Source organism: Gekko japonicus, unplaced genomic scaffold, assembly GCF_001447785.1.
Source record: "Gekko japonicus isolate JY-2015 unplaced genomic scaffold, Gekko_japonicus_V1.1 scaffold145, whole genome shotgun sequence".
Taxonomy (NCBI): Eukaryota; Metazoa; Chordata; class Lepidosauria; order Squamata; family Gekkonidae; genus Gekko; species Gekko japonicus.
Genome location: NW_015173678.1, coordinates 1,303,981 through 1,331,329, shown reverse-complemented (window position 1 = coordinate 1,331,329; position 27,349 = coordinate 1,303,981). Strand labels below are relative to the sequence as shown.

Genomic DNA, 27,349 nt, shown 5'->3' with positions numbered 1-27,349 from the left:
AATCTAAGAAATAAATAAATAAATAAATTTAACATCAGATTTCGGAATACAAATTATATCACTTTTAATAAATTGTACTTTAAAAGGATCTTGAATTTTATTTAGCCAACCTGTCACATTCCAAGAAATGCATTTTAAACAATGCTGCTACTGAGTCCCTGATAGTCAGTCTAAGGTGGAAATCTGAGAAATCATAGCATATTGCCTCCATGCCCCTTGCTCTATCCAGGTGATGACTAGCTTTGGTTATTACAGGACAATTCAAGACGAAGGTGACCATCCCTGATCAGTTTGTTGGTCTAAATTCCTTCTCAAGTCTATTTCAATGGACTCATGGGGCTGATGGATCTTAGCATAAACCACTATGTTTGGCTTCTTAACAGTTAATTTAACTGGGAAACAAAAGAAAAGTACAGACTTGCAGTTATCTGGGCCAAAATGATTAGATAAAGTAAATCATCAACTTGAGCTGGAATAGACTGAATTGGAATAGAAATATTAGCCAGATCAGAAAGGTCTGAGATTATAATTGCCCTATCTGCATCATTCTTGGTCTGTTTAGGCAGAATAACTATATCCTCGACCATCATTAACTCAGTACTAGGCTCTTACCCTGCTTTTTAATCAGATTGGAATTGCATCCTATTCTTATCCTCTGCATCCATATTTGATGGAATCTGAGTACTGCGATTTCCCTTGCAATTTACCTGTTTATCTGTGACTTTATTACTCATTACACTCAATGAAAGGAGCTGCGGTGGCTCAAATGGTTAAGACGCTGAACTGCAGGCTGTGGAAGGTCGGTAGTTCAGCAGTTCGAGACCCGAGTGTGCCGCATGACGGAGTGAGCTCCCGTCTCTAGTTCCAGCTCCTGCCAACCTAGCAGTTTGAAAGCAAGAAATTGCAAGTAGATAAGTAGGTACCACTTCAGTGGGAAGGTAACAGCGTTCCGTGTGCCTTGGTGTTTAGTCATGCCGGCCACATGACCACGGAAATGTCTTCGGACAGCGCTGGCTCTTCGGCTTTGAAACGGAGATGAGCACCGCAACCCTAGAGTCGGATTCAACTGGCTTTCGAGCAAGGAAACCTTTACCTTTACTTTACTTACACTCAATGAAGGGGTTATGGTTCCAGAATTAAAGACACCTGTAACCCATGCATTATATCTTAGTAATGAATTCTTATGTTCCAGAATAACTGAAGGTAGCTTCGCTGTAACAAAGGTAACAATACATCTCTTATTTGGCCCTGAAGTTGGTAGCACATTTACACTGATGATATCACTAAGTTTTGCTGGCAGATTAATCAACCATTCCAAGTTGGCTCTAATTTGTAGTTTTGATTTGAATTCCATCTAGGAGGATGACCACCAGGCAATGAAAATACTGAAAAAGCCAAGGAATTCTTGATTACAATGAGTCCTGTAGATGTTACCCCTTTCTACTCCAAGGTTATAGGTAGAAACAACAGTTTGAGTGCCCATAGAATTGGACCCCCTGGTCCAATGTTCTTGAAACTTGGTGGGTATCTTCAGGAAAGGCTCCAGCAGCTACCCTGCAAGTTTGGAGCCTCTCCCTCAAACCACCTCGCCTCCATCCCCCTAGAATATACCCAATGTTTTTGCCATTGACTTCAATGGTCCATAGGATATAATGGAGACGAAATTGACATTTGGCTGGCAATTGGTTGGTACTGCCGTGACACCGGGAGTCTTTCTGCTGGCCGAAACTGATTCTGCCCATTCGGCAGCCAGCCCAGGATGGAGCCTGTGGGGCTGCTGACAGGTGGGGAAGTTGTGGGGCCTTGGTAGGAGGTTGGGGGCCAGGCCCCAGAATGCTTCAATGAAGCTACCGGCCTGGATCAACCCCTCCTAGGAAGGAAAGCCTTAACCAGGGGGGAAAACTTTCCCAGCCATCTCTCAGTCAGATTCACAAGGAGCCCGCCCTGCAGTTAACATTGTCCTGAATTTAGCCCTGGCGGAATAAACAACCATCTCTGATCCCCGCCTATTTCTCTCTCAGCTGCCCAAGCCGGCACTCTGAGAGAATGTCAAACTGTGCAATCCGCACATGCCACGCCCGCCCTGCTCCAAAGACGGGCAGCGATGCCGCCGCAACCTTGAGTCAGATAAAGCTCAGTGGCTCAGCCAACGCAGACGTGGCCAAGTGCTTCCGCACACGTGTGACACCCTAGCGCAGCCTCCTCAAGTGATGTATGCCTGGGCGTGCACCGGTGAACAGCCGCCGGTTTGCCAGTCTGCACGGAAGCGGCCCCGCCTCCCGTCACAAGTCCTGTCGCCTTGGAAACCCGCAGGGGCGTCCCCTCCACCGATCCGCTCGGGGCGCATGCGTGCGGCCACGTCTGCCCACCTGCTGGGTCCCGCCGTTGCCTGCGTCTGTGCGGAGTGGGGTTTCTCCTCTGTGGCCGGGATCTTGCTAAGGCAGCGCTCGCTGGCGGACAACGGAGGAAGGGGAGGACAATGTGCGAGCCTAGCAAGCAGGACATCAGCGCCATTTTCAAGCGACTCCGCGCCGTTCCGACCAACAAGGTGCCGGGGGGGGGGGCGCGGGGGAGCAATGGGACTGATCTTCGCCAGGGACACGTCGCGCAACCTTTGGGGCGGGCTGGAGAGGAAGGGCAGCCTCGCGCAGGCTACTCGAGCGGCCTCGGGTCTCAGGAGGCGAGGCGTTGCGTGTTACTCCGCCCCCTTTTTGCCAAAGCCCCAGCTGGTAGTGGCTCGGCCCCTAAACTCCGCCGTTTTTGACCCAGTCGCTTTCACCGAGCCGCGGACTGGGCGCAGCAGAGGCCTGAGAGAAAGACAGCTCTCTCAGTTTTGGGATGCGGAAGAACGGGGTGATCTAGGGAGGAACCCTAGGCAGTTCTTCTTATGTGTAAGCCCTGTTTTCGTCGATGGGACTTACTCCCAGAAGAGCGTTCTTGCGATTGCAGCGTTTGTGTGCCCCACGCGGGGGCGGGGGCGGCGCAGATCGATTTTCTGCACTGCTGTTGGTGCTCTTATTTTTAATGCCTCTCTCGAAATAAAAATCCGTTGAAAAAGAGAAGTGGAACAAAATATGTGCTGGGAGGTGGGCCTGCAGTGTTTTCCATAAGTTTCAATAAAGGAGAAGAAGAGCTAGATTCCTACCATCTAAAAAATCGAATGCTTTGATGACATTATTGATAATAGTGTATTTTTTAACTCTTGAATCACTTTGATTATGTAAAAATGGAATTCACCTTGAAAAACAAAATGTGAACTTATTTACAGCTGTGCATGACGCTAGGAGGTCTTAGGACACTAAGGCCTCGCTAGGGATGCTAGCCTCCAGGTGGGACCTGGGGATCTCCTGGAATCACACCTTATCTCCAGACTACAGAGGTCAGTTCCCCTGGAGAAAATGGATGCTTTGGAGTGTAGACTCTTGACATTGTACCCTACTGAGGTCCATGTCCTCCCCAGGCTCAGTCCCCAATTCTCCAGGAGTTTCTTAACCTGGATCTGGTAACCCTATTCCCCACCGTGGTTAGAGGGGACCAGGCAACCTTATGACCTGCTGATATTTGTTATCCAGTTAAAATTCATGGTGAAAAAAAGTTATCAGTTGGATTAAATAGAGCAGTCAGATTTGCACATAGGAGTAACGGAACATTGTTCAAAGTTCAAAGATGTATTGGCTTGTAGACAAGCCACATTAATCATTGACTTTTAAACTTAAAAAACTTAAGGTATGTATACCTTTGTGTTCACATTGTTGATGATATCACAGATTTAATAAAAGTTGTGCAGTAAAATGAAATGAAGTATTTTTGTGAGGAAAAGGTCACCTTTTTGCCACCAGCAGTTCTTTGTATCTTTATCAGCCAGTTTGAAAGGAGGGGAACAACATTTTTAGTTAAACTTTTAAGAAATTCCATATTTAGATTGTAACGCTGGACAGCAGAGATTTAGGCTAACATTGAACTAATATGAATTTTGTAATGCACCGTTAGCTCAGTGGTGTATAGAATCTTTTTTTGTCCCAGAATTTTTGAATTATTGGACAGTCCCAAGTACAAAATAAGTTTGCACCAACTCATGAGCATCTGTGTTGGACTTAGGTGATGTGGTACTATACTACCTACACAGCAATGTTTAGAAAAATTCCTTTAAGGTAATACAGTGCAGGACTGGAAACATATGTTGTCCCAAACAGCTGTGTGACGTTAACATTGAGCTTTAAATGTGTTCCTTGAATAGTCATTATGTAGAAAATGGGAGATATTTTAAAGTATATCTTTCTAGTTGTTTAGAGTATTTTGCAGCATGGTAATTTGAATGCTGTTATAGTCAGTCTCCTTAATCACATCTCTTATATTTTTGGAAACATAATATTCCAACTATAAATTCTGAAACGCAAGTTTACTACACCCAACCATCTGAAATCCTGGTTTAGCCTTAATCAACCATCTTTGTTCATTAACTACAATCCATTTTCATTATGTTGAATTCACCTACTTCTGTTGTCAGAAATAGTGTTTGTGTAGTCGGTCCCATGGGAAGATATAAAACTACAAATTTATTTATTTCCTTCATTTATATTTTCCCCACTGGAGAAAGTCTCCGCTGAGGCTTTGGGTCCAAATAGACATTATCCTTTTCTCCTCTGTTTTACCCATCCAACAACTTGTGATATAGATTGGGCTGAGACTGTGTGACTGGCCCAAGCTTGGCAGAGTGGGGTCCCCTAGATCCTAGTCTGGCATTCTAACCACAGCACCATAGAGAAAATATTAAATCTATCCTGTACTCTTAGTATTACATCATGTGGGGATTAGAACAAAGCACAGTTATCTTGAGGCCAAGGTACCAGAGGGTGTCTCCTTCCATACTATCAAGCCTACCAATTAAGCTCTGTCAAGCTCTGTGCTCTATGATCTTCAGAGGTTGGCGTCTAGAGACAGGACATCTCCTATGGTGCCACCTTGTCTCTGGAACAACCTCCCCCTTGAAGCTCACCTGGCACCTACTTTATTTTCTTTCAGATGCCAGGTTTTGCTCTGGTTTTTAGTTAGGGGCTTTATCTTATCAGCTTTTTAATGGCCTGCCTCTGTTTTTATTTTGTAAGCCACCTTGAGCAAGACTTTGAGAAGGTGGCATAGAAATATCATAAATAAATAAATACCCCAATAAAAGCAAGGCAAAAACTGTAAAGAGATTTGAGGGCAAGTTTATTCCATAGTGGGCTATGGTTGGCTTAAATCCTGCCTAATTCATTGTAAGCAAAAACTTTGCATTCCAGAAGTTATAGATCTAACATCTAGAACCTACTTGCATACTTAGTGCTGAATTTTTACTGTGCTTTATGCTGCTATCCAGCATATCTGCAGGGCTGTACACTGTGCATAGGACAAAGAATGCTGCTATAGATACTGTGCTGTGAACTGTGATTTATTCACATAAAATGGTGCTTAAATAAACATATTGCTAAATATTTAAAAAGGTTCAAAAGCAATATCATCTTTTTAAAATTAAAAGCAATATAATTTTAAATGTAAGTGTCAAGCATCATAGGTTTTAATTTTTCACTTTTTGTTGCTCATATAGAATCATAGAGTTGGAAGGGAACTCCAGGGTCATCTATTCCATGGGTAAAGTTCCACTTGTCTTATCGGTGCTGGTTTTTTTGAGCTCAGCAGGGAATGGCGATTGAAAATGGAAGAGTCAGTTTAGTGATTCCAAATGTGGTTAAATCGTCTTTTCATTTAGTGAACAGTGCTGACTGCCAGATGTCCAAACAATGGGTTGATCGTCCCTTAGGGGGCAGGTATCTAGGGATGGGCATAAACTGGGAAAATGCAGTTCAGACTGTGTTTTGTGGTGTGCCCGGTTCACAAACCATGAACTATCACAAACTTTTTAGGGGCCAAATAGCCTGGGGAGGTTTGTGAGGTTCATGGTTCGCTAGAATGGCCCCGGCACTTTCCTGGGGGCACCTTCTTTGGAGGGCTGTAAATCAGACCCCATAAATCCAGTGCTCAGTAACCTTGGAGGGCAGGTAGATTAGAGTCAGCTGGATATCTCCTGCGAGTTTGGTGTCTCTAGCTTGCACAGGATCCATTCTATACACTCCTGAACCCGTACTTGTCAAAATAAGTACATAGAACGGATCCTGATAGCTAGAGACATCAAAGTCACAGGACCTCCCCTGGATGCTCCTCTACATGCCCTCCAATTTCTGCGAACCACAAGCTGGCCATTTTGTGCCCATCCCTACAGGCAAGCCTTGGATGGGGCCGGAGCGCCCTGGAGCAGCGCTCCGGGAGTGAGGCGCCGGGGGCGGGCACATGATGAAGCCCCGCCCCCTGCTTCCAGCCGCCCTCATTTGGGCCTAGGAGGAGGCAGAAGAAGGATGGTAAGTTGACTTCCTCTCCGCCCCATCCCCAGCTTCCTCCCTGCCCCGCCCCTGGCTGCCTCGGGCGCTCCGAGCGCCACGGCCTGGCTGGTGGGGGCTTTCTCTCAGGGCGGGGTGGGTGGGCTACGGATGCTCCAAGCACCGCAGCCTGGGGGGGGGGGGGGGGGGGGGTGGGCGGGCCACGGGCACCTTAACTCAAAACACTTAGCACGAATGGCCATAACCCACTGTTTCAGAATGACCCCAGTAAGTGCAAAATGTGCTTTTCAGTTCACATGTCTTACCTTGCTTCCCAGTCTGCACAGGAATCATATTAAGTGGCTGGGATACTGAAAGCCAGTGTGATGCTAGTGGTTAGAGGAACTGGGAGACTCGGGTTCAAATCCCCACTCCATGGAAGTTTGTCTAGGCCAGTCACTCTCTTGGTCCCTCAGCTTAACCTACCTAATGGGGTTGCCATAAAAATAAAATGCTGCAGGGGAAGACAGTGTTATAAGCCACTCTGGGTACCTAGTGGGGAGAAAGGAAGGCTATAAATATCTAAACTACTGCTGTCCCTACTTGCACTGTTGTGCTTTGAGCAGTACTTGTACACAGGGTATGTATTCACTCTCCTTCTTTGGAGGTTTTTAAGCAGAGGCTAGATGGCCATCGGACAGCAATGCTGATTCTGTGAAGTTAGGCAGATCATAAGAGGGAGGGCAGGATGGGTTGCATCAGTGCTTTGTTCTCATGGCCTTTCTTACATGCCCAGGGAAATACCGATCACCACTTAATGGTCAGGAAGCAATTTTTCTCCAGGTTAAGATAGGCTGGAGATCCTGGAGGTTTTTTGTCATCTTCTGGGCATGGATCATGGGTCACTAGTAGTGTGGTGGGGGAGGTAGTTGTGAATTTCCTTCATTGTGCAGGTGGTTGGACTAGATGACCCTAGAGGTTGCTTCCAACTGTATGACTAGGAAAAAGTCCTGTTGTGGAAATAAATACAACGAGCTCTAGAAAGAGGCTTTGAGTGGGTGCCCAGGCCTTGGACACTCAGTGTCAATTTGCTGCGGCGACCTAAGCAGGGTATAATGACACTGAGTCCACCATTTTCTCCAGAGGAACTAATCTCTGCTACCTAAAGAACAGTGGTAATTTTGAGTGATCTCCAGCCCTCACCTGGAGATTGGCAACGATGGTTCCCCAGAAGGAAATGGTTGGTTTGGAGGGTGGAGTCTTTGGCTTTGTACCTGTCAGAGGTCCCATGCCTCCTGAAACCTCACCCTCTCCAGGCTCCATCCCTCACATTTCCAGGAATTACTGTGGAACTACTGACCTTCCACAGCCTGCAGTTCAGCGTCTTAACCACTTGAGCCACCGCAGCTCCTACAATAGTACAAAAGTAAGTCTATTTAAGGAACAATCTATATATCTAATAGCCAAGTTGCCCCCTGAGTGCGGATCGCTAAATCAGTGCTCCGGGGGCACTTGGGGGGGAGGGGGAGGTTTGTGCACACGTGGGCCAGTCCCCACGTGTGCACAAAAATTGAAAAAGTTGAAAAAAATTTCGGGGGGATGTTTAAATTCCCCCGAAAGGGACAGAGCGTCCCCTGCGCATGCGCAGGTAATGCTCTGTAGCTGGCCTTGCCGCGCCTCCTCCTCCTCCTCCTCCTCGGAGCCGGGCGGGCGGGGGAACCAGCCTCGTCGCCACCGCCGAGCCTGGCAAAGGGTGGGGGAGGACCGGCCTTGCTGCCGCCGCCGCCTCGGGGAGATTGAGGGGGGGGGATGGAGGAGACGGAGCTCTTCTCCCCCCCCCCGCGAGTATCGCGGGTCCCCCTCTTGTAGCATAATGATTCCTTAAATAGACCTACTTTATTTTCTCACTCACACACAAACACACTGCTCAGCACTCTCTCACATAAAACCTCCCTCTGAACCACATAGTGAACTCCGGCTCTAGGGTGCAGCTACTATCCAATCATGACCACTCACCCATCCATCCCCCTTCTTTCTTAGTCTGCAGGCCTACATTTTAGATCACAGCCATATATACATAAAACTCCACATTAGAACACAGAAGTAAAAACATGCATGCAGTATTTACATGGCAAAACAACACCGTTTAACTAAATGAGACCTAGAGTGCTGTAGTGTTGAATCAGTGAGAACTGGGTTCAACTCACTACATGGTGTAGCCTCATCTGCCTTCCAGGGCACTGAAGATAAAATGGGAAAGGGAGAACCATATACGCTTCTCTACATTCCTAGGAGGAAAGGTGAGATAGCAATGTCCTATCTAGATAGATTCTGGAGGCTCCCAAATCATCCCCCCCCCTTAGTAAGTAGCAGATGCGCAAGGCTCTGATATGGGTTGAGACCACATCGAGGAGAGACGGCTTTAACTCTTACCCTATATTCATGCATACCTTGCCTGTGTGTTTTCTCCAAAGTGGTAAATAGCAGCTCTGTAGGGCCAGGACAAGGTAATGGGGAAAAGAACTAACATTGTGTCCCCCACACTGCAATTCTGAGCTTAGTCAGTGCTCCACATGGAACTCTGACTACAAAATTACCATTCTCATGTTTAGTTAGGTCCTGATAAACAGCTCTCAGAGGATTCTTAAATGCCCAGGGAAATGCTGATCGTCACTTTGGGGTCAAGAAGTAATTTTTCTCCAGGCCAGTTTTGGCTGGAGATCCTGGAGGTTTTTTGCCATCTTCTGGGCATGGAGGTATTTGTGGGTGTGAGGAGGAAGTATTTGTGAATTTCCTGCATTGTGCAGGGGGTTGGACTAGATGACCCTGGAGGTCCCTTCCAACTTTATGATTCTATGATTCCACAGGACTGGCAGAGCAGACAGCACAACTCCATAGTCACTGCTGTTCCAGAAACCTGTGGTGATTGTGTTGTAATTGTCAATCACTGATTTCAGAAGTGTGTGCAATCCAGGCTGGATTAAGACAGAGAAATTTCCTGATAGCTGAGAAGGTTTTGTTTGTTTGTTTTAAATTTACAAGAAAATGAGTTGTGTAATAATCTTCTGCTTTGCTTGCTTTTTTTTAAAATTGCTTTGCTTGCTTTTGAGATTTGGGGCTGAGACTGGACAACTTCAGTAGCAAATGGGAGGGGGAATAATCAGTGATTTTTATGTCCTTATTTTCCTGTTGGGCAAATGTATCAAATGGTGGCATATCCCATTATTTTGCTCAGCATGGCAGCTCCCCAGCTGGGGTAGAAGGGCTGGTGAGAAGCCAGCAGCATCTTGAGAAGGGGTTGTGACTTCCTCAGCAATGGTTTAAAATTAGAATTTGGAATATGGTCATTCTGAGTGTGAAAGTTTGAGTGTAAACTGGTGGTACTCACTGCGTGGCTTGCAGAGAGCCATGTTCACAATTACCATAACCAAAAGAGCCACAACTACTGTATGGCTTGGGGGGGGGGGGGAAGTGGCTCTGTCTGCCACCCCCTAGGTTGAAGACCACAACTCTAGATCATTGGGGGATTTTTAGGCAAAAATTAGTGGATGTGATTTTGTCGTTGTTCTGGATCCAGACTTGTCAGCATTATTTATTTAAAAATGGATAACCTGCTTTTCCTCCCTGAAAGTGACCTTGTTGTGGCTGACAAAAATAACAGTAAATGGCAGTGATATAAAACCCACAGTCAACGATAACAGGGTGGAAGGCTGCCAGTCAAACAGAAAAGGAACACTAAAAGCACCTCAGCCATCAATGCCAAGGAGAATAAAAATATATTGACCTGGTATCCCCCCTCTTTACCTGACATGGGTGGTTTGCTTGTTTTCCCCTACGTGTGCCATCAGATAGGCTCGCCAGCTCTGAGGTGGGAATACCTTGGAGATTTTTGGGGTGGAGCCTGAGTGGTGGGTGTTGCCTTCTGACACACTTCCGGTGATCTCAGGGGGTGTTGCCTTCTGACACACTTCCGGTGATGTCAGGGGGTGTTGCCTTCTGACACACTTCCGGTGATGTCAGTGGGTGTGGCATATGCTAATGAGTTATGCTAATGAGCTCCTGCACCTCTTTTTCTACTAAAAGACCCCTGCCTACAGGTATCTTTCTTTGAAGAAAAAAGTGCTGGCTGAGAATGGATTTGGAGGCATCTTCCAAATTCTGCCTCCCTGACACAGTTTTTCTTCTTCCTCCATAGCAGAAGGTTGCTGATTCCTCTTGCCCTGCAGCATTTTGTTTAAGCCAGTTAACAAGGTTTTTTGTTGATTGCAGGCTGGGTACTTAACATTTTTTCAGAAGGGAAAGATGATCTAGGAAAGTGCTGCATTAAGGGTTTCCAAGCCAGTCTTGGGAAATGTCTTCCATGCCTTGCTATATAGAACTCTGCAGAGAGGGAGGGGTTAATGTGCTGTGAGTTCTGGCACTGTACCCATAGCTTTGGCACCAGGAGTGAGGGTCTGGCCTATCATGAGACCTGGAAGAGGCGTAGAAGCAACGGCAGGAGCATTCCTTTCTGTTCTCCCATCCAATACTCTCAGCTCTTGGTCTCATATGGTCCCACAGGAGGGAAACCTTTGCAGGGGCCACTTTTATAGCTGAGCCCAACTCACCACAGTGTGCCATCACTGTCTGTGAAGCAGAGGTCTTTCTAGACCTTACTGCAGTACTTTCCAGTTAAGCTGCAAGACCACAGAGGAGGCATTGGTCTAACAGCATGGACCAGAACAAGCACAGATGCATATATTCTTTTTCCAGCTCTGACTTGCAGTACTTGATGGAGTAAGGCAAGGATCCCTCAACCCAGCAAATAACTGGAGAAGGTCTATTTTTCCTCCCTGGAGCACAGACCCCTGATGGTTCCCAGGACTGATGGGACTCCTTTCTGCCCTAGAAAGCACTATGTTGCTCTCACACCAGTCCGATACCAGGACATGAAGGGCAATTTTCCTTCCCACCACCAGGAATAAGCTTAGCTTTTCATGATTATAGTCCACCAACAACTAAAGTTGAAAAAGTATAACTCTCAGTTGAGGTGTTGCCCCCTCCCCAATAGAAGTACTGAGTGTCAAAACAGGTCCAGAGAAAACAGTGAAGTGGATTCCTGCATACTGGCATTCTCAGGCTTTGATCACACACAATAACTAATCCACTTTCAAACCAGTTTCAGTACACTTTCCAACTGGATTTTGCCAGTTCACACAGTAAAATCCAGTTGGAAAGTGCATCGAAAGTGGATTATTTAGTGTGTGTGATCACAACCTCAATGTATACAAGAAAACCTTTTTAAAGAGACTCTGTCTTCCCAGAGAAGCTCCAAACCCAACACTATTGGGGGGTGGAGTGGCCTTTATTGCCCTGCATAGGACTAGGCTTCAATGGATATAGCTTCGCTATAGCTATGGCTCTCCAAACCAATCAATCAGTCTTTATTCAGCCAATGACCAGTACAAGTCAAATATAAAAACTTTACAGTAAAGTCATTAGAAAGTAAAATTGGTCTCATCTATTGGCAACAATTAGTTAAAATCTGTACATATTTTTTCCTACGAAATCTACAGGCTACTGAATTTTTTTGGGCACAGCTAATGGTAACTGACGACCCCTTATCTGGGAGGCCTGGTTTCACTTTAAAGTGTTTTTTTTTATTTTGTTCCACTGGGTAGGTTAGGCTGCCACCAGGAAATTTTAGGCTTTCCAAACCTTTATACTTTCTTTTGGCTATCACTGGATAGGTAGGTCGAGTTTTTAAGTCTCATGCGGGTCTATGTGTTTCCTGAGAAATTATTTCTTTCAGAGCTGGCAGACTTAAATAAAAGAAGATTTATTGAAACAGTTCATAGATTAAAGTGTAGAACAATGTAACCAGTAATGTGAATACTTTTAGCAATTTCGTTGTGTCTCACACACAAGATCTGCTCCCTTTCTGACAGGGATTTTTCAAGTAACTTTGTAACTCATTACTCAGTGTCATATACGTTTCCTATTCCACTCCAGTCTGTCACTCAGACTTTCATTTAACTTTTGTTTCCTTATACATTCAAGTTTTCTTCATACACAGAACTTAACTCTTGTATCACACACAAGACTGTCTCTCCCCCTCAGAACACAGAACGAACTAACTTAACTACTGTATTTATCAACTGTCCAACCTCTAACTGTCATTCCTGAAGGACATACCCATTCATCCACTCAGAAACACTTTCTAAAACCCCTCCCCCTCTCTGTCAATCACCAATCACACCACACTTGTCTCTTCAAGCACTCTAGTCCATCACACAGCCATGCAACCAAACTTTTAAAGAGACACACACACATATAAAACAAGGAATCATTACAGTAACCTATTGATTAACACCCATTAAAAGTTTCTTTAAAATATAAACATCAGAACATCCTGAAAAATTATCAAGTAGAGGGGAAATTATATTAGAACGAGCTTCCTGATAGAAGTGACAGTCACCTCTGCTACAAGGGCTGCTCAGCTGGGACTGGAAGGTGTGGAATGCATTCTCATGCAGTGCCCTGGCTGGGTCCCAGCTGAGCCCTTGCCCCTGCTAAAGGACAATGAGACTTCTCTCTGTCTCCTGATGCAGGAGCTACTCAATTCTGACCTGGCTGGCAGTGATTCAGAGTGGGAGGGCTGGAAGGAGAGTTTAACCATCCTTCAAGCTCATTTGTCTTCTACTTACGAAGCAAGGCATGGAAATAGGCCAGAGAATGGTGAGTAGGGTTGGCCACGAGCTGAACCACAAAGCAAAATTTTGCTCTGTTTGTGGCTCACAAACAAAACTTCGTGACGGGTTTACTCCATGAACTTCTTTTAGAGTGGTTTGTGCGGTTCATGGATGGAGCAGAAAGTGGGGGTTTAAAGGGACTCCAAGTCCCTTTAAGTCCCTGCTTTCTGTTCCCTGTGAAAGCTGCAAAAGCAGCTGAGTGTTAGGGAGGCACTCCCTTCTGCCCAGTTGTTTCAGGCTGTTTTCTGTGTCTGTTTAAAGTTTAAACTAAAGTTTAAAGGGACTGCAGAAGACCACACCAAAAATAGTGGTGGGTAGGCACTTCTCATTGCACAAGAATTTGGAGGAAAAGCAGGATTAAAAATAAACTTGAAGAAAACTAAAATAATAACAAAAAACTGTATGGCTAACGTAAACCAAGAATTATATACGATAACAAATATAGAGATAGTGAAAAAATTAAATATTTAGGAATGACAATAGAAATAGTACAATTCTCAAAGACAATTATTACAGACTACTAGAGGGAATTAAGAAAGATATCTTACAATGGAAAAATTTACAACTATCTTTAATGGGGAGAATAAATACTATAAAAATGATGATATTACCGAAATTTCTATTCGCCCAGAATATACCCATACTAAAAAATTCTAAAATCTTTATCAAAATGGATAAAGAGATAAAAAGATTTATTTGGTATCCAAAGCGTGCAAGAATCAACTGGAAAGCACTTCAAAATAGAAAAGAGAGAGGGGTTTTTGGAATGCCTAATTGGAGATTATATTACCAGGCGGCAGCACTATCTTGGATTAAGGATTGGTTAACTTTAGACAATACAAGAATGTTAAATTTAAAAGGGCATGACCTGAGTATGGGTTGGCATGCTTACATCTGGTACAGGAAAGATAAAATACATTCAAATTTCAAGCAACATATGATCAGAGGAGCGTTATTATGGGTATGGGATGAAATTAAAGAGAAATATTATAGGAAAACTTCGAAATGGGTCTCACCTTTAGAAGCTTATATAAAACCATCTCTTATAAACCTGTGCGATAGAGAAAGTTATCAAACATTGTTAGACGAAAATTACAGATTAAAATCAGAAGAAAAAATATTAAAGCTGTACAAAATAAAACTAACTTGGTGGGAAGCCATGTAACTTAGGTCTTGACACGCTAAAGATATGATAGTAGGATTTCAAGAAACAAAAACACTATTAGATAAGATCTGGCTATCCTCAAGTGATAAAGCAATCCAGAGAGTATATAGCTTTTTATTAGAAGAGTATATGTTAGACGAAATGGTTAGCTCAACCATGATAGCATGGATGAAGGATATAGGGCATACGATAGACCAATGGGCAAGTACAAGGAAGTCACTGAAATATGTAAGAGCGATCAACTATAAAGAAAATATCTATAAGGTTTATCATCGATGGTATTGGTCTCCAGATAGGATAGCGAAATGTCTCCCATCAATGTCTAAAATATGTTGGAAATGTAAAAAAAAAATAGGGACCTTTTTCCATATGTGGTGGCGTTGTGGAAAAGTGGAGAAGTATTGGGAAATGATACTAAAACTTATTATGGATATTATGAAGTTAAATTTGGATTTAACTCCGGAAATAGCCCTGCTGAATATGATACCTGAGGATTACAACCAAAGTGATAAATACTTATTAACATATATATTGACCACGGCTAGAATATTAATGGCTAAATATTGGAAACAAGATAAATTCCCAAGAAGAGAGGAAGTGTTAATTAAACTAATGGAGGTAGCGGAAATGGATAAACTAACTATAATCCTTCAAGGGAAAGATGAAAGTGTGTTTAGTAAAAGATGGGGAAGAGTATATAAATGGATCAACAAGATGTGGGAAAAGACAGACTCAAAAGTATAAAAGAATGAACGTATGTAAATGTTAATTAAGACTCAAGTTATTTGAAAAAAGAATGTTTGTAAATGTTATCTAAATAAAAAAATTATAAATTAAAAAAAAAAAAAAAAAACCCACAAAAATATTCTTTTTTTCGTTCTGGGCATTGAGACTTTGTGGAGTTGGACTTTCCCCCACCTGTTGCAGCCCACTGAAATTTTGTTTCAGGCCAAAACATGAACAGTATAGGGGGCAAATTGGGGGTCTATGATTGGATGAAGAATCAGTGGAGATCACCGCCCCTTCTTCCGCAAATGAAAGTACCGTTCCACCCTGGGAACTGCATGGATGGATACATTCTAAATTATTAACTTCAAGTAGAGAAATTCCTGTTCCATATGTTTCAGTGTAGAAATTAGTATACTGAATAAATCTTAATGTAACTATTTAACCAAATTGTAATTGTTTTTTTCTAGGCCTGCTTTGACTGTGGAGTAAAAAACCCAAGCTGGGCAAGCATAACGTATGGTGTGTTCCTGTGCATTGATTGCTCAGGGACCCATCGATCCCTTGGGGTCCACCTGAGTTTTATTAGGTAAAAAGTCTGTTTATCATGTTGAGTGGGGGGAGGGGAGAATCCAGCCATATTGTAGTAAAAGTGTTTATGACACATGACTCTTGATTTTATGTGCTCTAAAGCTAAATATGTGAGAATTGTTTTGTATTATATTTATATTTTTTATAGTAGTTAGAGGACTTCTTCATTCTTGCCTTGGAGGTGGAAGACTAGGAGGCGGTGTTTGAAGTTAAGGCTCCAGCCCCAGCATTTGTCATGCACACGTTGTACAAATGTGGGAGCACCTGAAACCCTCGTCAAAGGCTCACGTGCTCTCATTCTTGTCACCCCCCCCACAGCTGAAGAAGTCACTGACACTTGGGACTAGCACTAGGACCCAATGGCAGGGCCCCAGACACGCAGAGAATTGGAAGTCATCTCCCCCGTCTGCCCGCCCCAACTGATGTGCCATAACTTAGAGCACTCTTGGGTACCTTTAACTTTTCCTGCGACTTTATTGAAGCCTTTGCTGACAAGGCGTGACCTCTTTACGCTTTGCTAAAGAAGGACGCCCAATGGCACTGGGGTCCCGAGCAACAGCAGGCTTTTGCTGCTTTGAAGCATAGCCTAGCATCCGCTCCCGCCCTCGCGCACCCAGACACGGGAAAGCCTTTTTGCATCCAGCTAGCCCACTCAGAGCAAAGCATTGGCGCTACGCTGACACAGCAACAAACTGGAACACAGAGAGTAATTGCGTATGCTTCCAGGAATCTTAACTCAGTGGAACAAAAATACACACCATGTGAAAAGGTCTGCCTAGCTTTGGTATGGAGCCTTACTCACTGGGAATTCATCATAGGAGGAGCAAGAGTGATTGTGCAAACGACACACACTTCCCTAAAATACATCCTTTCAAAGAAAGGTGGGGTGTATGTACATGTGTGTGTGTTGTGCTTGGTGCAAACTGGGACTTTCCTATTGTCCTACTCCGTTCGTTTTGTTCTCCCACCCGCGATAGATCGGAAGCGTGGCGCAGGGTTGCTTCAAGGGTTGCAGACGGAAAGAGACAAAGGAAACCCTCCCACGATAGAGTGCTCTCTAAAGAGCCAGGCTCGCAGACAGAAACCTCTCACACAGACCCTCACTGGTCCTTGGAGCGGACTATTCCTCTATGTCTGCGTGAGGCGAGAGATAGCGTGTCAACTCGCTTGTTCTCGCGCACGCGCAGGGCAGATCCCAGTGGTGCCTCCAATTATTCTGTTAGCCGAACTGCTTTATATACAACAGCTGGCAGACTAAATTTATATGGGTTCCTGCCTGTGTATACTGAACTCCAGTCCACCCCGAGGATTTCCCAGTAAATGAGTCGAGACTGGTGAATTTGAAACAATCTGTCTTTTACTTAAGAATATATCAAAATCACATTCAATCGATACAGATACACACACACATTCAATCAAGTTTCCTTTAGAGTTACAGTTCATACTTATCTGTCCTGAAGCCTTGTCTGTTGCAATGAAGAATGAAGGGTATAGAAAATAGAACCTAGGGATGTTTCTAAATCACACTGCTAGAACCAGCAAGCGAGTGTGGACCTCTTAGCTGTGCATACCAAGAGATCAAGCAAGCTGGACGTTAGGAGGTAAAAGCAGACAGGGGGTGATGGAGGGTTTGCAGCTAGCAAAAGACCAAGCACATGGTCCTTAGCTTTTATAGGTGAATCTTTGGGTGGATGGCAACCTTGCCAATCTGAAGATCCACCTACCTGTAAGTCCGTCCCATCCCTACAACTATTGGTGCGTGTAGTGAGGGGTAGTTACTTAGGGTTTGGTCAATATTGAAACTCTAACCTCTAACTCTCGGAAAAACCATCTGGTCAAGTGTGAACTCTTGGCGTCAAGGAACCTCCTTGATGTGCAGATAAATCTAGGCTTTCCCAGGTAATCAAAGTGCATCTGCCAGGAAATGGCCTTTCAGATGTAGAGTAGATAGGTGTAGGACGTGTATTCCCACAGTACATCAATGGGGGGTTGCTTGTCCTTAAGCTGTTGTTTCTGCTAACCACAGTGGTGATGGCATGCTTTCCCTCCAGGCTAGGAGCTGTGTATTTGCAAGCTTCATTAACATGAAATGCAGGCAGGTACCTCCTATGTGTATCAGTCACAACAGGTGATTCAAGCAGCTTCCTTTGAGCCTAAGGGTGTATATGTGTGCACAGTCCATGTAGTGTGTGTGTGTCAGCGAATATAAATCCATAAAAAGCAAAGATCAGTCTCAATTCTCAACAATTACCTGAGAACATAACATGGATATTTGAACCGTGCTGTTCTGTTCCATTATATCAGATAGTATAATAACTGTTGAAAGAGAGGATAGTTCTGTTTACAGGAGCTAGTATGGTACAGTCTTCTACCCACAATTAATGTTTGTTTATATGAGTAATAGAGGGACTTTCTGTTTTTGGATATATTTGCCATCCTGTTACTGTATGTGGTTGGTGTTGAAACACGTGTACAAGTTTTGTTTCCCCTTTGGATTCTAATTCATTCTTAGGAAGCCAATGTTCTGCCTCCTCTTACTGTGCTAAAGGAGGTGCAGCTTCAGTTTTTGAAGCCTGGCTTCTTTCTTGCTGCTCCAAAGAAGTACAAAAGAAGGCTTCCAAGATGATTAAGGGTTTGGAGCACTTTTCCTGTGAGGAAAGGCTGAAGAGTCTGGGGCTTTTTAGTTTAGAAAAGAGACAGTGGGGGCACATCAGATCAGATGTTTATAAAGTTATTTGTGGGATAGATGAGTGGACAGAGATAAGTTTTTCTCCCTTTCCCAAAATACTAGAACTTGAGGATATTCAATGAAGCTGATGGGCACTAGATTCAGGACAGACAAAAAGAAATACTTATTTACCGAGTGAGTGATTAAAATGTGGAATTCACTGTCAGAGAATGTAGGGATGGCCATAGGCATAAACAGCTTTAAAGGGGGCTAGACAGATTCATGGAGGATATATCTGTTAGTGGCTACTAGCCACAGTGACTAAAGGGACTTCCACATCCAAAGGCAATTGACCTCTGAATATCTGTGCCAGGAGGCAGCATCAGGGGAAGGCCTCTATGCCCTTTTGTTGGACCTCCAGAGTAACTGGTTGGCCATTATGTGAAACAGGATGCTGGACTAGATGTACTGCTGGTCTAATCCAGCAGGGCTCTTTTTATGTTAATTGTTAATATTCTGTGCAGTCATGGGACTGCTATTGAGAAGCCTGCTGTGGAGAGGTTTTACAAGCTAAAGCCTCCAGGGGGTGCTGAACACCAGAGCCGGAAGAAGCTATTCCTGCCCAAATGGTCATGTGCTCCAGCGCCTCCACCCTCAGTTCCTTTCTTGCTGCTGAATGAGAAGGTTCAAGCTAGTAACTTCTCTACTGTCATTCTTGTGAGTAGCTGTCTCACCCTTGCTCCCCCACCTCTGGGCAGTGGCAATCTTCCCTTCTCTGGACCATCATAGCTCAGATAGCTTGGTTCAAAAAATGCTCATGTTGTGGTGCCAAGATGACTTAGATTAACGAGCGCTGTTCTGTTTGGGAAAGGGGCATAATGTATCCGCGTGCAAAGATTGCCAGCATTTTATCCCCAAAGTTAGGAGTAATTGGGCATCAAAACTCAAAGTGGCCCTTTGGGAAAAAGCCCAAAAAGCTTCCAGTCCACAGGATCTGGCTTCAGCTCTGGAGGGATCGTCAAAGCCGTCTTCCTCCAATTCTGTTGGGCCAGCTCTGTCTATAACCTGTTCAGAGCCACACCACAGCCCTTTGGAATTGTGGTCCCCTGGAGTTCAAAGGTGTTCTTTGGAACCACTGGCTAAAAGACCCAAGGAGAAGTGCAAATCAGAATCCACACATCACACCCCTGTGTTAGTACCAGACCAGACGCCTGAACCGCAGGAGGTTTTTCTCTTCTGAAGACACCATCTCCCAGGCCATCATCGCCCCTCATGTTGATTTCTGAAGGAGAGATTGAAGCAGAACAGGAGGCCGTTTCAGTTCCAGATGTTTTCAAATCTGAGCCCAGTCAAGTGATTCCGTGGTCCCAGCCTTGGGTGACTGTACCTTGATCGCTGCATCCCTCCCGATGTCGCCTGTGTACTTAGCTGAATGAGGCAACAGCTATATCCGTGGATCCAGGTTAGCCACGAGTCAATACTGAGCTTCACAATAAAAGATCCCATTGTATCTTTCAGCCACAGTTTCTAGAAAATCTCTTACGCTGATTCCAGTGTCGGATGCAGATTACAGCAAGGATAGAACTATTCGTTCAGAGGCTGACTTGGCTCCTACATCTGACCTTGGCCCTGATGAACCGGTAGGACATGCCCCTGCATCCCCCACTGAAGATCTTTGCACGTATGGAGAGCTAATGCTCAGAATGGCTCAGTCTCTTGAGATCAATGTGGCCACATCTGACCCAAGGACAAGATTTTGGGGCATCTCTACACTGAATCGCCAGGTGTTATTGCCTTTCCCATGTTGGAAAGCTTACTTGATTTAACACAGGAGTTTCAGCAAAAACCTGCACCTCTCCAGGCCACATCAAGGAGAGTCAAAAATTTCTACAGAATAAAACAGGACTCTATCAATTATTTAACTACTCACCCACAACCCTTATCTTTAGTGACGGAGGAAATGCAACCCAAGGGCTAACAGTTGTAATATGCTCCCCCTACTGACAGGGAAGGCAGAAAACTTGATGTCATTGGCTGTAAGATCTTTTGCATTTCTTGGCCTCAGGGTGGCCAACTACCAGACCATTATGGCTGGTTACCAATTTTTCTTGTGGGAAACTACACCATGTGCACAATTTAATATACTTCAAAGAGACCCACTGATTAACTCTGACCTTTAAGTAGGTTGTATTTGTGGGTTGGAAATTAAGGGTACATTTGTAGACTGGAAGTTAAAGGGTACATTTTCTAAAAGTCTTGCAATTTTTTTTTTAAAAAAAACTAATATTCTCTAAATCAAAACATTTAGCACATTGAAGACAGCTTTTAAATAACATATTGAAAAATCATGGTTTAAAATATTAGTATTTTGTTGTTGCAGGTCTACAGAATTGGATTCTAACTGGTCATGGTTTCAGTTGAGGTGTATGCAAGTTGGAGGAAATGCTAACGCTGTAAGTTTTGCTGAGTCCCTTTTCCTGAAAATATAGCTTTCTTCTTTAGAAAAACCTGTAAAAGTTAGAAATTTATGCTTGAAAGAGGGTGACGAGCACCCACTGAAGTCTCAGAAGCCATATCTTCACTCTTCATTGGTTGGAGAGAAGGTTTACATGTCCTGGTCTTTCCCATGACCAGCAGACCTAGCATAAGTTTGGCAAAATAACAAAAACTGATGAATAAATTATGCAAGATAAAAATCCAAATTGGCTTAATTTGTGTAATTGCATAATTTACAAATGAAAATGGCTAGGACAATAATGGCAAAAAGTCAGTGGTGTCAGAAACTAAGGGGAGAATTCTACAAACTAAAGAGACCATATCCTAAGGGTTTATGTTGAGATTAAGTGACATAGTAGATGTGGGAAATGGTGCTTTTAATGTAACATATAAAGTTTGTTTTAATATTCTTTGAAATTTTCAAATAAGTGTGGTCTCTCTGTGCTTTGATACATGCATGAGTGATTGGTTGGCTTCAGCAAATTTATGTTTTGAAAAACATGTTTATAAACCCTAACATTTCTGGATGTAGGCGTTTTAAATATGTTTATATAATCTATGTTCTGTTTTAAGAATGTATGCAGATTTGTTTTGTGAGAGGTTTTTTTTTGTTAATTCTTATTAATGTTATCTTACAGGTCCCATGATGAAGCCAATGCAAAACATGTAGGGATTATTAACAATAAATATCTGCTCTCTTTTATTGCATCATTGTTTTTTTATTGCATCATTTTTCTGGGCCGGCAACTGGTATGGCCCTTTTGTTTTTTGCTTCATTGTAGGATAGTAGAAATGGGGACCCCACGAGAATCATGGGGGAGGGATCTCCCAAATTCACTCAACCCCAGGTTCACTGTAGTGACAGCACCAACACCAGTTTCCATGCCTCAATGGTAGTGAATCCCCCCTAAACCTACCCAAGTCCCATTTCCTTGGAGCTGCAGCTCCCAACCTCCCCCCATCACCATGGCCAGACTTGGCATGGCTCACAGCCTCTGCTGCTGGGCTCGACACAACTCCCAGCTTCTGCCCGTGTGGCTTCCTGCCCCGTCAACAACAGAAGAGGTAGCTGCATTGTCTGCATTTGTGAAGACAACAGTATTGTTTTGGAGGGGACATTAAACCCCCCCCCCCATGTATTTTTTAACTTTTTCATTTTTTTCTACAAACCTGGGGGTCCCCCAACTTTAATTAAGATAACTATCAGTCTTTATTAACTAGGGAATCTCAGGCCTATAGCTGTCTGAATGGAGCTGACCTTGAGGCAGCAGCAACTATATGAGTTCCTGACTTTTGAAAGAGGGGGTTTTAACGGTTTCTATCTGGCCGATTTTTAAGTACAAGTCGCTTGAACCCTTGACAAGGGACTGAGGGGATTTAGAACACTCGCAGGCATGCCAGAGTGTGCCTGTGTGGATCCAGCTTGGGCAAGGTTCTTGTTCCGTCATCTGCAGCTGAGTATGGGGTGGGGGGGCAAGAGAAGAGTGATAAAAAATCTTGACCATGAAGGAGCATCCTTGTACAGAGCTCAAAGCACTGCGGTGATGGGAAGTGCCCTCAAGTCGCAGCTGATTTATGGTGACCCCATAGGGGTTTTCAAGGCAAGAGACGTTCAGAGGTAGTGTGTCATTGCCTGGCTCTGCCAATCCTAATATTCCTTAGAGGTCTCCCATCCAAATACTAGCCAGAACTGACCCATTTAGCTTCCACAATCTGATGAGACAGGGCTATTCAAGTCAAGGCCAAAGCACCGTACTTTATTAGAAATTAATTCCTCTCCCACCTACCTTTCCCCTTTTCCAGCATGTTAGGGTAAAGAAATCCTACTCTTCCAGCCACTCTTGCCTCTGGTGTTTTGGTTCCACTGGCTAATCTGGGTGGCCAGTTTCACCATATTTGTTTGCACAATTTCACTTTGCTACCGGAAGGGAAGGAGAGAGGGAGATGTGGAGAAAGGGAATGTTTGAAGGATGGGTATCTCGGGGAGAGGAAAGGCAGGCATAGCCCAGCCTCATCAGATCTTGGAAGCTAAGTAGGGTCAGTACATGGAAGGGAGACCACCAAGAAGACTCTGCAGAGGAAGGCGATGGCAAACCACTTCTTCTTCTCACTTCCCCTGAAAGCCCCATAATTGGCATAATTGGCAATTGCAAATTGATGGCACATACCTATTTATCCAGGTGGGTTAATAGGAAGGAACTGTATATTGGGGGAGAAGTAATAAAACTGGCAGATAGTTAGAAAGAAAGGCTTAAAGATGAATATGCAGGATTAATTAACCAATGCATGAATCACGTTAAAATTTGGATTTTTAAATCCATTCCAATTCAAACTGCTGCTCCCAAGAGAAAGCTTCCATTGTAGTGGATTCAAGCGGGTAGTGTGCATGCACACGAAAGCTTATGCACAGAATTAAACTTCGTTGGTCTTAAAGGTGCCACTGGACTCAAACTTTGTTCTGTTTCTGAAATAATAATAGCAATGGAGTTGCAACTCCGGCTGGGATCCCTTGGATCCCTTACTTTTCTGTTTTAGTGTGGCGGCAGCAGAGGAGAGGCAGAAAAGTGGTCCAATGGGGCATCTGTGAATTCAGCCTCAATCAATTCATGTGGTGGTAGTGGGGAGTGCTGTTGGGTCCCAGCCAACTTACGGCAAACTTGTCAGGTTTCCAAGGCAAGAGAACAGGGCTGTTTGCATTGCCTGCCTCTGCAGAGCAACCCCTGGACTTACTCGGTGGTCTCCCAGCCAAGTACATACAAGGCCTGAGTCTGACCCTGCTTACCTTCTGAGATCCAACAAGTCCCTCCAGGGTGAAAGGCATGTAGGTACATTTATATCCAGCCCTTCCTCCAAGGAGGCAGCAGGCATCATTTCTTCCTTTCCCATTTTACCCCTATGAAAGTCCTGTGAGTAGAAGGCTGTGAGAGAGTGACTGGCCCAAAGTCAGCCACCCAATAAGCTTCATGAAAGAAGCAATTTGAACCTGGGTCTCTCAGGTCCTAGCCCAGCTCTCCAGCCACCCCATGGGGGCAGAGAGGCATATGAGCAGCCTGGATGAGGAACTGAAATGTTCTAGTTCCCTGTTCTCTCAGCTGACAGCCATGTGGATGGAAATGCATAGGGCTGCTTCACTTGTCTGCAAAGAGCAAATGCAGATGTCTTCATGTGGGCATTGCCGTGAATAATCCGGGGTGGCCTGGTCATGTCATTCCCATTCTGCCTGTTCACTGACCTTATGACCATAGCCCGTGAACAGGGCTTGAGTCTCTGTTCCACATCTGTAACAGTGGCAGGCTGCAGCTATTGACCTGCCTTTACAAAATATTAAAAGGTTTCTGAAGTAATGTATAGGAGGACTTTGGTCCTGAGAATCAAAATTGCACTGAACTAGAAAAGTTCTATTTTTGCAATTTTACACTGTAGTCCTAAACACAGTCACATCCTCACTGATGCAGAAGCGTGTAACTCTATTTAGGATTGCACGGTTGATGGCTTTGGGGGGAGACTGGCGAAGGGAAGGGAAATGCATGACTGGAAATTGCGAACCGAGCCTAGGCGGCATGTCTTGTTGGGAATGGCTTGCAAACATACGTGTGTCTAAAGTCTGTATTAAAGTCGTTTGGTGCTAACTGCCATGCAAGAGAAAACATCTGAAAAAGTAGCTTCATTGTTGTGTGTGTTGGCAGAACACTTGACTGTTGCATGGGGGACTTTGGGGGACATCTGCAGAGAAACAGAGTTGTAACTAAAAATGAGCATTGTCAACAGCACTTTGGAGATTGCCTGTTTTGTGAAATTTAAAAAGTAGGCAGAGTTTCTGAAGAAGATTATTGTCCCTCTTCTCCTGCCACTGGGCTGACATCTGCCTTTAATGGGCCAGCAAAGTTGATGTTCTTAAACCTCCTAATAAGAGAGATTTCTGCTTCTGAGGAGTTGACTTCCAACGATTGGTGATCTTGCGATGGTAGTGATACTTTGATGTGGTAAAGCCCACCTGTTCACAGGATCATTTTACCTGTGGGACAGACTCTGCATGGTAACCACTCCACCGGTACATAATTGCTTGTAAAAAATATTATAGTGTAATAATTCAGGTGGGTAGCCATGTTGGTCTGAAGCAGCAGAACAAAGTTGGAGTCCAAAGTTTCGTCCAAGATATAAGCTTTTGTGTGCATGCACACTTCTTCCATCCGAAGGAGTGTGGGTGGCACATGAAATATTAAACGGTGAATAAAATCTTTCCATGTTCCAGAGTGTTTATTGAGATGTTTGCTTATGTTACTGCTACTCTTAAAATAAATATAATATTAATTATTAAAAGTATGGAATTGGAAACTTTTTAAAAAAAATAACGTTTTTATTGGTTTTGTCAAAACCGTTTTGACAACAAACAAGGTAAACAGAATAAGAAGCAAAAGGGTGTGGCTGGATGACCACACTTCTGGTAACATGGGTGTGTGGCCTAATATGCTAATGTCAGAGGTGTGGCCTAATATGCTAATGAGTTTATGTTGTTGGGTTTGGCATATTATGCTAATGAGTACCCCCTGGGCTTTTTCTACAAAAGAGCCCTGGTTTTGGACATCCCATGCTGAGATGCTTTCCTCTCAGAATGAGAAAGGAATGTTGGACACTTACCACGGACGTTCCTTCGGTTCTGAAGTAGGGAGGGCATGTTGAGATACTTCGCATTGTGTTTTCCTTCTGGCTCCATGTTCATATTCTTATTTGTTCGTGCTTTTTCATCACCGCCTGCACTGGTACATTCAGTTTTTAGCTTATTACAGTTATGAAGTGAATGAAAATGTCCACAGCTGGGGGAACTGAACTGAGGAGCAGAATGACCCCCCTACCACTAAAGAGACGAAGTTGATAATTAAATCCTGCCCCGTTGACTAATTGGTGGGAATCATCTGTGCTAAGATGCCCTCCCTCAGAGGAGAAGGAGCTTTCACAGCAAGTGTCCAATTATCCTTTTAATTTTCTCTTGAACTATATGAGGAGATTTCCTCTGTTCTCAAGACATTTAGTTATCTGGCACAGTATAACACAGGCAGAGGGACTTAATTGATTCAGGTGGGGAAACAGTGCATCATCTTTAAGGATAGCTTAGCGTTCTTTCATTTTAGTGGAAGAATGTCAGTCACAATTTTTTTTAAACTAACATTTTCCACTCTTTTTTGTAGTCTGCATTTTTCCATCAGCATGGTTGCACAACAAATGACTCTAATGCCAAGTACAGCAGTCGTGCTGCTCAACTTTACAAGGAAAAGATTAAATATCTTGCAGCGCAAGCAACACGGAAACATGGTACCAATGTAAGTTATGCACATGTTATGTCATTGATTGACTTTTGTTCCTGGAGCACTGTGCTTCCAAATCGTTTGAAGTCTGTTACTAACTTAATTAAAATTATAATAGATATATCATTATCATAATAAATGTATTCCATACTCAGAGCAATTCACAGATAAGTAAAAAAAATAACTATACCAGGAAACAGTAAAAGCATAAGAAAACACTGAAGAGCTTTCAATAACATTAAAACTCTTTCAGTCAGTTCAAAAAATGTACCAAAAGACACTGCTTTCCATACCTCCTCTGGTAAAGTATGTTAGAGAGTAGTAACTTCTTCTGAGTGCTCACTGGATCTTGCAATTCTTCATTGTTGAAGTGTGGAGGCTCCCCAAGTCAGGCTTGTTGAGCTGATGTATGAGCTTCTGTTGAGGGAAGTAGTGCTATGAATACGTTGGTCCCTGGGAAGGAAGCTGGAGTTGCGATAAATTGTGCTTGACATCTTCTCCACCAAATTTGTAGAGGCAATTAATTGCCTGCTTTAAAATATGTGAATTGAAAAATGTTTTGAAGACCAGCACTAAATTTTGAATCAGTTAATTCATGCGGTTGTGTTAAGTAGATGTTTAGTTCACCAGGAGCTTAGAAACCTTGGCAAAATGCTAAATCAGGCATCAGAATTTAAAAGATTGGCTTATTGCAGCTCCTTTTAAATTTTTGAGCAATTCTCATTATTGTTAACGTGTACTCTGTAGGCAAACAAAGCCCATGAGTATTGGAGGTGGAATGCATTTCTGTTCAAGTTAGGCTTGCCAAGTCCCCCCCCGGGGGGCAGGGAAACCCCCACCCCAGAGGCCTATTCCCCGCCAGCGGCTGATTGGGCCCCAGGAGGAACCCCACCCCTACGTGCACGTCACCCAGAAGTGACGCGACCACGCTGGGGGCAGGGCCACGGTCATCCGAGGGAAAACTCTGTGTTTTCCCCTCGGATGGTCGTGGCCCCTCCCCCAGCGTGCCGGGCGTGGTTGCTTCACTTCTGAGTGATGTGAATGCGACGTGCTTCGTGCACATGCGCTCCAGCCACCAGCCGGAAGTCCCCCACTGCAGCGAAATTCCGACTTGGCAACCCTGGTTCAAGTGAGTGGGTGAAGAATTACGATGTCTGCTCCACCCCCATGCCCTAAACTTGAGCAACAGTGTTTTGGGTAGCACGGTGGGTTGCATAGGAAAGGGAGAGGAAGGGGAAAAAAATTGTTTTGTTTTTTAATTTTATATTATAACCACGGGCAGTTGTCCAAAAAAAACAAAAAACAAAACAACATACAAT

At 44.0% G+C, this 27,349-nt stretch overlaps 1 protein-coding gene across 2 annotated transcripts in view; it reads left to right on the top strand.

The window, feature by feature from the left end:
- Positions 1-2,327: 2,327 nt before the first annotated feature.
- ARFGAP3 (ADP ribosylation factor GTPase activating protein 3) overlaps positions 2,328-27,349 on the top strand; it is an 83,765-nt gene continuing 58,743 nt past the window's right edge. The window contains exons 1-4 of one of the 2 annotated variants that reach the window (XM_015422975.1): positions 2,328-2,548; positions 15,443-15,561; positions 20,612-20,684; positions 25,914-26,045. In XM_015422975.1, coding sequence (XP_015278461.1) covers positions 2,480-2,548; positions 15,443-15,561; positions 20,612-20,684; positions 25,914-26,045 — 393 coding nt within the window. In that variant the 5' untranslated portion in view covers positions 2,328-2,479. Of the gene's footprint in view, positions 2,549-15,442; positions 15,562-20,610; positions 20,685-21,365; positions 21,394-25,913; positions 26,046-27,349 lie in introns of those variants that run through there. The other variant, XM_015422976.1, reaches the window with a different exon arrangement.